The sequence below is a fragment of the Candoia aspera genome, chromosome 1, assembly GCF_035149785.1.
Source record: "Candoia aspera isolate rCanAsp1 chromosome 1, rCanAsp1.hap2, whole genome shotgun sequence".
NCBI classification, from domain to species: Eukaryota; Metazoa; Chordata; class Lepidosauria; order Squamata; family Boidae; genus Candoia; species Candoia aspera.
This window is the reverse complement of record NC_086153.1, coordinates 274,335,382-274,347,532: the sequence shown is the minus strand read 5'-3', so window position 1 is coordinate 274,347,532 and position 12,151 is coordinate 274,335,382. Positions and strand designations below refer to the sequence as shown.

The 12,151-nt window shown below is 42.8% G+C and overlaps 1 protein-coding gene across 2 annotated transcripts; it reads left to right on the top strand.

Moving 5' to 3' along the window:
* Positions 1 to 979: 979 nt before the first annotated feature.
* On the top strand, positions 980 to 11,896 carry LOC134487755 (galectin-related protein A-like). 2 transcript variants are annotated; one of them, XM_063289792.1, is made up of 4 exons: positions 980 to 1,109; positions 8,269 to 8,357; positions 10,219 to 10,399; positions 11,601 to 11,896. In XM_063289792.1, the coding sequence occupies exons 1-4, from the start codon at positions 1,083 to 1,085 to the stop codon at positions 11,742 to 11,744; spliced, it is 441 nt and encodes a 146-aa protein (XP_063145862.1). In that variant the 5' UTR covers positions 980 to 1,082; the 3' UTR covers positions 11,745 to 11,896. The 2 variants fall into 2 exon arrangements, with proteins under 2 accessions (XP_063145862.1, XP_063145861.1); XM_063289791.1 differs by having other exon boundaries at positions 995 to 1,109; positions 8,247 to 8,357.
* The last annotated feature ends 255 nt before the right edge of the window (positions 11,897 to 12,151 follow it).

Here is a 12,151-nt window from a genome sequence, read left to right as displayed (position 1 = left end):
TTCTTTTCTCTGGATCGTCGCTCTATATAGGAACCTGGGCAGGCGGTCCCGAGGGGTCTCGAACAGGGACACTTCAACAACGGGAAGTGGTGGCCACTTACCCTCTCACTGCAACCCCTCTGGATCGGTCTCAAGCCTCAGGCTCCTGGCTGGCTCGCCAAATTGTCAGCGGGAAAACCTCCCAAAAGAATTCCAATCCACAAGGTTCGATGATACAGAGAAAAGAGTTTATTTGTAACGCATTTGCAAAGGCGGGTTCCCTCCATGCAGGTGCAGGAAAGAACCAAGAACAAAGCTAGCTCAAAACCTTTATACCCTAACTATCCTCCCCCTCCTTCGAGGGCTCAGCTCACAATCTTCCTGTTTCCCAAGCATTCTTGAGTTAGTTACTAGGTTTATGTGTTTATGTGTCCGGGATGATTCTGCTATCCTTATCTCTTCCTCCTTTCAAAGGCTAATCCCACTCAAACACCTCTTTGTAGACGCCAGCTACTCTACACAATCAGCTATAAATTCCTAACCTAAACGGCTCTATCTAACACGCATATCCTCAGCCCCACGGGTTCAGGGTCCGGTCACCCACCTGTGGCTAACTCCCTTTTTCTTCTCTCATGAGTTTGAGGCACCTTCAGGGGATGCTCTTCACCCCCCCCTCACACTTTGCCCTGAAGAGAGGAGCCCCTTTGTTTGGAATATGAATGCCTCTGAATCGAGACCACCAAAATATTTCACCGATATAGCCCAGTAGCGTCCAGATATTGATTTACAGACAACATCATCTTCTCAGAGGTTTTTCCTTGGCTGGGATTGTGGATTGTTAGAACTATAAAGAAACTAGCCTTCGTCGATCCTTGGAAGAGAAGGCAAGGCAACAAGGCTTCCTTCTTACTGTTCTGGTTGTCTTTTGAAGCTGCTGACTGCTGTGACTCAGCTATGTGCACGGGTGGGGCCTAGCTGGTGTTTGCTAGAGATAATGTTCCCCATGACATCCCCTCTTTATTCTGTCCTTTTTGTTATGTGGATATACAGGAACAGGAAAAGAAGTTTTCGGACCCTTTCTAAGGAACATAGCAAGCCAAAAAATGACAGAAAATGACAGGTGCACAAATGTAAGTAAACGAAATTTATTCTTCTGCAAAAATTTGTTTAGGAGAAGAGTGCACAAAAAAGTTTATTTTCTTCTTCATAAACTTCATTTATCTTGTTTTAAAATTGAAATTTATTGCTTCTTCGGATAATTATTTTATGGAAAGGGCTGAAAAAGTTAAGAATCAGGAATGTTTGCATAGCCTGAAGTATTGTTCACCTGTGAGATTAGTTAGGCTTTAATATAGCCAGGGAGAATCACAATATGCATTGTTATGATAAACATTTGGAACTATAGATTTTTGCAAAGTGCTGGGCTAAATTAGTGTTTCTCATATGTGTGTGGATTAATATACAGAATAATTCAATATATTTATGTATGAATAATTTGCACTTGTATAGGGATGGAATGTATGGAGTGGACATACATCCCTGGCATTTATTTATGTGAAAGACTTAGAAAGTATCTTTCCATACTGTGATCAGTGTTTTTCCATTGCTGAACAAGATATGCAATACAGTAATAAAAGTGTTGAACAGAAGGTAGAAAGATAATAATCTTGATTTCACCAAACCTAATCCAGTGCTCTATCCCTGTACCACACTGGCTGTCCCATGTTTAGAAAGCATCTAGAATAACCTAGACATATAAAGAAACAGGTAGTACAATTCACACTGTCAGCGGGAAAAACCTCCCAGAAGAATTCCAATTCACAAGGTTCGACGATACAGAGAAAAGAGTTTATTTGTAACGCATTTGCAAAGGCGGGCTCCCTCCATGCAGGTGCAGGAAAGAACCAAGAACAAAGCTAGCTCAAAACCTTTATACCCTAACTATCCTCCCCCTCCTTCGAGGGCTCAGCTCACAATCTTCCTGTTTCCCAAGCATTCTTGAGTTAGTTACTAGGTTTATGTGTTTATGTGTCCGGGATGATTCTGCCATCCTTATCTCTTCCTCCTTTCAAAGGCTAATCCCACTCAAACACCTCTTTGTAGACGCCAGCTACTCTACACAATCAGCTATAAATTCCTAACCTAAACGGCTCTATCTAACACGCATATCCTCAGCCCCACGGGTTCAGGGTCCGGTCACCCACCTGTGGCTAACTCCCTTTTTCTTCTCTCATGAGTTTGAGGCACCTTCAGGGGATGCTCTTCACCCCCCCCTCACAACTCCCCCCTTTTTCTCTTACTTCCTTACTGCCTCAAACTCAAGCAACATCTAACGCTCCGTCCTCCACTTCAAGCTGTCACACAATCCTTTCCCCATCTGAATACATGCAGGGGCACATTGAATACAACAGCATATTAATCTGCATAAACAAACTACAGCTATAATCACAAAGCAAAGCTGTTTTATCCACCCAAACCCTGGTAACCAGTCCCATAGCCAGCTCCAATCATCATCTTCTCCCAGGTTCTCATTTCCCCATTGTTGATAATGCCGTTTAACTGAAGCTTCCATCTCTTGGATGGTGTGAGTTATAGGCACCAGCCCATAAGGCTAACAAATCCATACCAGTGGATTAACCGTAGTTCCATACTACAGGTAGGCTGGATTTCAGAACTGTATCCTAATCCCTTTTCATATGGAAATAGAAATTCGCTATTGTGCTAAATTGAGTTTTTAAAGCTTCCCTTGAACCCTGTGACTCTCTTTTCCAGGTTCAGGAACTATTATGGTCATCAAAACTACAAGGTATTAAACAAAAGTTCAGGCGCATTTTCTTTTTCTGCACAGTCCAGTGTCCAGCAGTATTTGGCAACATCAGTGTCTTCTTTAGGGTTTCTCCCAACTCAGTTGCTGACTCCCCTCTGTCTGGTTTAACTCGATTTCCAGACTTAAAAGGATGCGTCTGCTATTCCAACAGGAGGGCTCTGTGTTCCTGTAGATAGGGAGACAAGGACAAGACTTGCGCAGATAACTGTTTCAAATACTTGCAGACAAATTTCCTCCCCATGGCATGCATGTCTCCTACTTCTCCACTAAGAATTCCAAGATAGAGTCACCCATCTCAAATGGATTGACTCCTAGTCTTTTCTTAGGAGCAATCCAGAGACTTAGTATTGTTACCACAAAGGCCTGTGTCCATGTTCTAGTCACACAATCCCCCAAAGCGTTTGTCCCATGTGACCAGATTGGTAGGTGTAGTTTTGGATATATCTAAACACTACTTTGGATTTTACTTGCCAATTTTTAATTTCTCAATAACTTCCTTAAAATCAAAACTTATAAAACAATCACCACAAAAAGAAAGCATTGACATAAGAGCCCATCTAGTGTTTGGACTGTTTCCATAACCAAAATTGTCAAAACAAAAACAAAAACAAAAATTCAGATAGATCATACCAGTCCATGGAAGCTCTACTTAAAACCATACATTGTCCAAAATTTTCCCTCTCTCTCTCTCCTGTTTTTATCATCATGTGCTATGTTGAGGAGTGATTAAAATTTAATCCATATAAAATTTATAAAAACACGCACACTTTTCTAAAACTGGAATGCCAAGGGCAGAGCAGAGTGGAGCTGTGAGAGCAAAGGGGTGCCCCCCCCTTCTCTGAGTCATTGCCTCTCTGAAACTGCCCACATTCCCCCCCTTTTCACAAGAGGAGTAATCATTTCCTTCTACAGCAGAACGAGAAATCTCTGAAACTTCTCTGATGTGTGTAAAGGCACTGCAAAAGGAAGAATCCTAAAAAGATGGGGGAGTAAAGGATCTTCTGTAAAAGCATTGCCCCTCCCCTCTGTCACCCTTCTGTCCCCTCATCTAGATCCTCAAGCCTGTAACAAGCAGGCAAGAGGCAGACTGAAGGGGGGAGTTTGGGTGAGACTGGGCAAATAATGAAACACACATACTCCTCAAACAATTAAAAAAACAAACAAAACAAATGGGAAAGGATTGACAAAAACCTTTCAACTTTCCCATCATATGCATTCAAATTACATAAATCACAACACACACACACAAAACCTAAGGAATAGACTCACACAATCTCTCAACTCTCCTTTCACAACTCAAAACAGTTTCTCAACCTTACATATACGCACACATTCAGACAAACAAATGCTCTCTAAAAGAAAACTGCACACCAATGCCTCAACAGGCTGTTGCCACATGCAATCCATCACAGCCCTGCAGGAACACAGAAACTCTTCCTCCCTGCCTTTCAGCCAGGAGAAAGGAATGCTTTATTAAAAGGGCGATAGCTCCCATCAAGATGAATCTAGCCGCTCCCAGGCCTATTGGAGTCAATCCACACTCAACTGCCCTATTGTGATTTAACTCAACTCCCCTCCCCAGAGAGCCTGCGTCTCTCCAGGGCCTTCCCACGCCTGTCTGTTTCCCGAGCCCTCTATTTTATGGAATACCTCCTCGACCCAATCTTCCGAGAACTCCCCCTGCCTCCCCCTCTTTGGGGCCGCAAACCTTGAGCTAAAAACGAGGCATTTCATCTTTCTTTCTTTTTCTTTCTTTCTCTCTCTCTCTCCTCCTGGGGTTGTTCTGCAAACACCCTGTTCATTTATGGGCTCTGCCAGCACCCCCCTTCTTCTGGCAGCTCAGTCTACCTGTGCCCTTTATGGTTCACATAGTTAAGCACCAAAACCTTCCTTTCACTGCATCTACCAAAGCATCGGTTCCCCAATGCTCCTTCATGCACTTTTTCCAGAATTCCCTTCATAACCTCGGGAGATACTACTTCTCCCCCTCCTTCCATTTGCCATCCTTTCTCCGTCTCTCTGCAACCCTCCTCTCTTAACTTTTTCTTTCCTTGCTCAGTGGGTTTCCAGATTGGGCTCTCTGGAGGGTCCAAAATTGGCACCGCCACCATTTGTAATTCCAATTGGCCAGCGGCCTCCTTCGCCCATTTATATGCCCACCGATTTCCCACCACCCCTGGGCTATGGCCTCTCTGATGAGCTGGTATATCGCTGCGCCGACCAACTCGGAGGCAAAGCTCCCTCTCTATCACTTCCCCATTTTCTTCAACAATCGCAAAACCCAACTTCCTCTTTCCCTCTTCTACTTTGCTTGACCCATCCACAAACCATCTTTCTCCGGTGCTTAATTGTGGTGTTATTACAGGGAAAAACTTCTTTCCCTTTAGTCCCCTCTCTAACCATATTTTTCAAAATTGTGTACCACCCCATAGGCATTCTTTCTCTCAAGTCATCTCAACATCACAAGTTCATTCTTATTTCTCCTTCACTTTATTTAATTCACTTTTACCCAATTCCCTTCCACACAAATTAAATTGGTCACCTACTCACAGCACTGAACACATGACACAATCAAATCCCATGTCCCTCCATTCACAGCAAAGCCAAAAATTTGGAAGACCCACAGCCTGGCCAGGGCCATGGATTTCCAAAAACCTGAAGCATTCCCCCTTCTACTGTGGAGGAGTTCAGTTCCTTAAAGGGACAGACTCACGTTTAACTCTTAAAGGACAAGCTCACATAGCTGTTTCTCTCCCTTCATTCCCTCTTCAGACTTTCTCTCCTCAGCTCAGGACAGATGCCCATGCCACACACACACATGAGCACACACACACACTCTGCACCATTTCCCTCAACAAATATACATACCAATACACAGGCAACTACCTACAAATGGAAAACATTTTCACATACTCATACAAATTCTGACAGTCCTGAAGGACTCCCAGGATTGATTTCTACCAGTTCTCTTCTTCCCCGCCATTTCCACACCGATACTTTCCTCATCTCTGGGTGGCGGCGTCCTGCTGTGTTCCCTTTGTTCCATAACTTCCCTTATTGTTGCTACCATGATCCTGCCCTCCTGCTTACATTTTTCTCTGTTTCTTTTAAGAGATCCTCTATACTCTCCTCAGCCCATCTTGGTTACTGCCTTCTCTCACCCTGATCCTTGATCAGCACTAGCCCCTCTCGACCCTCTGATTGTTTTACACCCAAGGTAGAGTACTCCAGCCCACGCTGGATTTGCTTTCCAGCAATTTTAAGCCTCTGACTGTCGGGGGCAAAACCGGGCCGGCCTCCCAGCAAGCGCTGGCTAGTTTTAAAGTCCGACCTCAACCTATGGCATCGAGACGAGTTTAAAAAGGCATTCCTCATCGCTGCTGTCCTCTTTACTTACAAAAATGCCTGTGGGCGGGTCTAGCCCTTCCCAAGACACATATTACCAGACTTCTACATAAGGCACCTGGTCCGTGAGACCATGTTCCACAATATAGTTCTTTAATTGAGTGATCCAATACCCATCGGACATCCCATTGGGATCCCAAAGGTAGGGACGTTCGGGATCGACCAATGGGTATTTTGGCCACTTGTTTTGTGCACAGCTTAATCATCATCACCTTCTCTAATCCTCTGGTATACCTTTTCAGCCATGGCATGCTCCACTGGTTTATAACCAGTCCTAAGGGCACATCCGGATCTGGCCCTCTGCTGGATCCTACTCGATTGCCAGCCTCCAGTCTCCTAGGCAGTTTGCTCTGTTCTTTCCCCATGACTGACCGTTCTTCTCACTGATCTCGCCCCGAGGACTCCAGCCCGCGCTGGATGCGAATTTTAAGCCCTCTCCTTCTCGGCAAGATCTTATCAGACTCCCAGCAGACGCTGGCTATTTTTAAAGTCTGACTCCTTCAATACCCACCCCCGATGGAGCACTACAGCCGACCTGAGGCACCGGACTCTCACGGCTACCTGCAGGAACTGCGACTGTTTAACCACCCACACCAAAGAGTCCCTCGGTCAGTCACGTCCTCCCACAAGCCTTACAACTCACCTATTCCAGCTTCTCGTCAGAGCCTACGACTGGACAACGCTCAACTGATCCTCCTCGATCAGTTGGCCTCCAACCGGTTGGTCTTCTCCACCCGCTGCTCCGCCAGCTGGGCTTCGCTTCTTTTCTCTGGATCGTCGCTCTGTATAGGAACCTGGGCAGGCGGTCCCGAGGGGTCTCGAGCAGGGACACTTCAACAATGGGAAGCGGTGGCCACTTACCCTCTCACTGCAACCCCTCTGGATCGGTCCTGAACCTCAGGCTCCTGGCTGGCTCGCCAGATTGTCAGCGGGAAAAACCTCCCAGAAGAATTCCAATTCACAAGGTTCGACGATACAGAGAAAAGAGTTTATTTGTAACGCATTTGCAAAGGCGGGCTCCCTCCATGCAGGTGCAGGAAAGAACCAAGAACAAAGCTAGCTCAAAACCTTTATACCCTAACTATCCTCCCCCTCCTTCGAGGGCTCAGCTCACAATCTTCCTGTTTCCCAAGCATTCTTGAGTTAGTTACTAGGTTTATGTGTTTATGTGTCCGGGATGATTCTGCCATCCTTATCTCTTCCTCCTTTCAAAGGCTAATCCCACTCAAACACCTCTTTGTAGACGCCAGCTACTCTACACAATCAGCTATAAATTCCTAACCTAAACGGCTCTATCTAACACGCATATCCTCAGCCCCACGGGTTCAGGGTCCGGTCACCCACCTGTGGCTAACTCCCTTTTTCTTCTCTCATGAGTTTGAGGCACCTTCAGGGGATGCTCTTCACCCCCCCCTCACAACACTGAAACCAGCAGTCAAAGGCTGCAGTTCTGTGGAGATATAATTAATATTTAATGAAAACCTGTATATAAAATGCAGTATCACAGAAATTGCTTCAGGGCTGTGGCTTACCATTTAGATTATCTAAGTTCCACCATATTCCAGCAAAGCAACCCCCAAAATATGAGGGTTGTATTGCATGATGAAAACACAATGTTGAGTTTACTTAAAGTAGACTTCAGTGATACCCATTTCACAAAACTGAGCTGCCCTTCCATTTTCCTCTTTACTGCGGTGGCTTTTCAGAAAAACAGGCAGAGCTTGAAAGGCATTTACACTTAGGAGAATAATCATTGCATAGATAGGCTTATAGGTTAATAATGAACATAACTGTAATTATTGCATAGTTCTGCATGTCATTACGTGCCACAGAATCCTAGAGTTGGACATTAAATTCAGCCCAGTGCAGGAATTTAAGCCTCCCATGTCGGATGGCCATTTAGCCACCACTTGAATAAGTCTAGCAAAAGGGAGCTTAACATTTTTGTGGGCAATTAATGTTATTGTTAAACTGCTCAGAATCTTAGTAATTTTTTTTCTAATGTTATAGATGCCATCATTAAACACATGTTTAGAATGATTTTTCCCCATATTCAGGTGGAGAAATATGTCGGTGAAATTAAGGGAGGACTGAGGCCAACTATGAAAATCACTATCATGGGCGTGATATATCCCACACCAAAAAGGTAGGTACATGACCTGGTATTTGAGCTGCAGTTAAGTCGCCCATTAGGGTCATAACCCATTATTTGGGAAACAAGAGAGGTAGACAGGCTGTTGGTAAAAAGATTCTTTTCTTCTCTCTGAGAACATAAAAAGAAATGTGGAGTAAAAAGACATTTGTTATTCCTGAGCAGTGTGTCTTCACAAAACATACAAAGCCATTTTATTTCAAACAATTAGATTTTATAACAGTAACTTCCAAATTGAGGCCAGTGAATTTGCTGCTGAGGGGGAAAAAAAGATGCATCCTGAGTTGTATATACCTCATTGAGCAGAAGATTGGATTAGATCAGAGGTTTCCAAACACTGGGGGACAATGAGGTCATTTGGGAAAGGTATCCTGGTGCCATCATACACATGTATATGTGAATTTTGTATATATGTGTTTTTATTTTCCTCTTTTGATTTCTCTGATCTTCTGAATTCTGCCTAGTTCACCTTACATCAAGAAAATACATTTTCGTTCATCATTCATTCAATCAATCAATCTATATTTACAGTATATGAATTGATATCCATCTCAAATTCATGCCTGTGTGTGACTCTGCAACAGTTAAAACACTATACAAAGGTATACATTAAAATTAAAATAATTTTTTTAATAAATTAAAAAATTATAAACAACACAGACATAATCAGCAGCCAAAGTAAAAACAGAACACCCCACAACAAATCAGTGCAACCATTGCACAGGCTCTGCCACACATCTGGATTCCCAAGCCGGATACCTGGGTCACCCAGAACTTTCATGTGCATGGCATCTGTTAATGTAATTGCCAGCATCTATTGTTGCTGCATTTCATTTCCTCTAACCTCACTATTTATTTATATTTCCTTTCACAAACCATATACACATCCTTGAAACTCCAGATGCATCTGTTTTTGTACCACTCAAGGCAGTATATATAATGCTTCCTCCCATTTTCCCCACAACAACCACCCTGTGAGGTGAGTTGGGCTGAGAGAGTGACCAGCCCAAAGTCACCCAGCCGGCTTCTGTGCCTAAGGTGGGACCAGAACTCACAGACTCCTGGTTTCTTGTCCAGCAACTTAACTGCTACACAAACTAGAAAGCCAGTTTTGTATAGTAGTTACTATGTTAAAACACACCGCAAGTCTTAGGATGCTGTGGATTCTGCTGGTTTTTCTTCCACAGACTGACATAGCATCACTAGCGCTACCAGATCTGTTCGCAAAAACTAGACAGCAGCAAACATTTAGAGCGTTTGAGATAGCTTTGCTGCCATCTAGTGATTGTCTGGATTTTTGCAGCCAAAATCTGCTAGCCCACAGCTACACTTTTGGAAATTGTATATTTCTGTGGGTGTAACAGAAGTTTTGATTTTTTTATTCAAGAAGGAATTAATTTCTTTTATTATATCCAAAATCAGATTTATATCATACCACACAAAATGATATCACCATCCCATGTCTTTTACACCTTTAAGTTTTTATTGTGCAATTTGTATTCTGCCTGATTATAGAATCATATGGACAATCCAAACAATGTTGCAATACATCTGTTATCAGCCCATATTTTCTATTTTTGCATCCATCTTTGTTCTAGCAGACTTTATTTTTCATTTCCAATTTCTTGATTTCCTTCCACCATTTCTTCCATCTATTTTTTTCCATAGTCATACAAAAGTTAAGAGGAGCAGAGACAGAGAGGAAGGAAGGAAGGAAGGAAGGAAGGAAGGAAGGAAGGAAGGAAGGAAGGAAGGAAGGAAGGAAGGAAGGAAGGGTGCGCTCTTTATAAGTCATATACTGTCACCTTGCATTGCTAAAACCTGTGATCCTTAAACACATATTACTTTCTTATAGTTTTTCAGTGGCTTTGCTTTGTGACCCCAAGGATGATCACACAACCAGGGATATTGGATTATTACTTGTAGTCAGCTTTAGTGAGAAATCCATTGTCCGGAATTCGCAAATTGGTGGGAAATGGGGTAAGGAAGAAAAGACAATTCCCTACTTCCCATTTACAGCAGAAGACTCATTTAAGGTAATGTCTCTCATACAAACATCATGTCTCTCATAGAATATATGTCTTAGGACCGTGCAAAGCTTTGGATTCAAAGATTCAAAGGCAAATAGGTGACTGTAGCATTAAACTGCAGCTCTTTAAAGCAGCTGTGTCTTTTCCTGGTATTGTGCCCCCAAGTACTCTGAAGAGTCTTTTTACCTTCAGATTTTAAGTATTGCACAGTCCTAATTAGTTTATGCTTGACCATCTATGTTGCCTAATCCCGATTGTTAAACTGACAGTCCTCCAAGTCTTCAAAAGCAATGTTCTTCTCCAGCTCTTCAAATCCTTTGACATTTCTGATGGCATTTTTAAAGGTTAGTAAAAGAACTCCAAGCAGCAAACAGCAATCTTGCAGAGTAGAAGCGTTAACCAAAAGAGAACTTGCACATTAAGCTTAATTACGTTCAGAAATAAATTCAGTCTTCACACTGTAGTTAGATGAAGAAAAATAGAGATAGCTTACTTTTATTCAGTAGATCTGGATACAAGTAGATTCATAGTAGAAAGCACTTAATTCTCACTGGTTCTTTGTAGACACTTTATATGTGGAATAGAAAGGGCAAGGAGCTACATTCTGCAGCCCCCCTGCTTGCATGTCTGCCCACGAGGTAAAGGAGATTGTTAATCCCCAAACCCAAGGAGGGGGAGGAAGAGGAAGAGGAAGTCAGGTGACCCACAACATCCCACAAGCACAATAGAGATGCAATTTGCTAGAGCGACCCCTTTATACTTATGAGACAATGCTGAGTTGATCCCTGATAATTCCAACAAGTTCACTACTGCAAGGACTCCAAGATCTGTAAACCAGGACAAAAATATTGATGGCTCTAACCCCACCAAAAAACTGTGGTCCCAAGCTGCAAGGAAGTTACCCACCGTTGCTTTAACTGGAGAGACTGAATTTGTGACCGCATTCATACAGCTTTACTTTCTACAAGAGCAAGGAGGAGAGAACCTAGACCAATAGTTCCCAGTCTGTCGTCTGGGGTAATGGGTAGTGTTTAAGAGTACTTGGTGAAGGTGCATGGGTGTATATGGCCCAAATCTTTTATCGTGGGAGATCACTGAATATTGAAATCTTAGTGTTCTTGCTTGAAATCTCATGAGATTTAATGATCAGTGAGGTGGTTGCATGCCAACTTTCCACCAGTTTCTTTAGCCTTTTCTTTATTTTCAGATGGAGCTTTTGTGTGAACATCAGCAGATCCGGATCCTGCTTGATGGACGTCAGTTGCTTAGTTTCAGTCACCGTGTGCAGCCTGTACAAAGGATGACTGTTTTGCAAATCTCAGGAGACTTCAAGCTTACCAAGGTGGCTTGAAGAAAATAAAATGCTGTTCCCAGTGTTGAGCTACAATACTCAACAATCCCAGGCAATATGACTAACAGCGAAAGATCCCAGAAGTTTTAGCCCAATGTCTGAAAGGTCATAAATTCTCCACCTCTGTAATAAATAACCCCATTTCATTTCTGCATTATGGCAAAACTGCTTTTTCTTCATTCTTTCCTTTCTTTGCTTTTATGTGTGCCTCTTGAAATGTTTGTGAAATTTCTGTTCTGTTTTCTTAGAGTTTTTCTCCCCTGCCAACAGAACTTAAATATTTTTTACTTTAGCTCAGGATTCTGGGACTCTTGCATGTCCATTCTGTTACTGCCTATTGCAGGCCTTGGGGTGAGAGAGCTTTATATTAATTTTATTAAATTAATATAAATTTATATTAATATAAT

Bases quoted from the DNA above. Each gene is read 5' to 3' on its own strand.
- LOC134487755 (XM_063289791.1), top strand. The intron at 8,358-10,218 runs GTAGGTACATGA...ACTTTCTTATAG, and splicing joins ATATATCCCACACCAAAAAG to TTTTTCAGTGGCTTTGCTTT. The intron at 10,400-11,600 runs GTAATGTCTCTC...CTTTATTTTCAG, and splicing joins CAGCAGAAGACTCATTTAAG to ATGGAGCTTTTGTGTGAACA.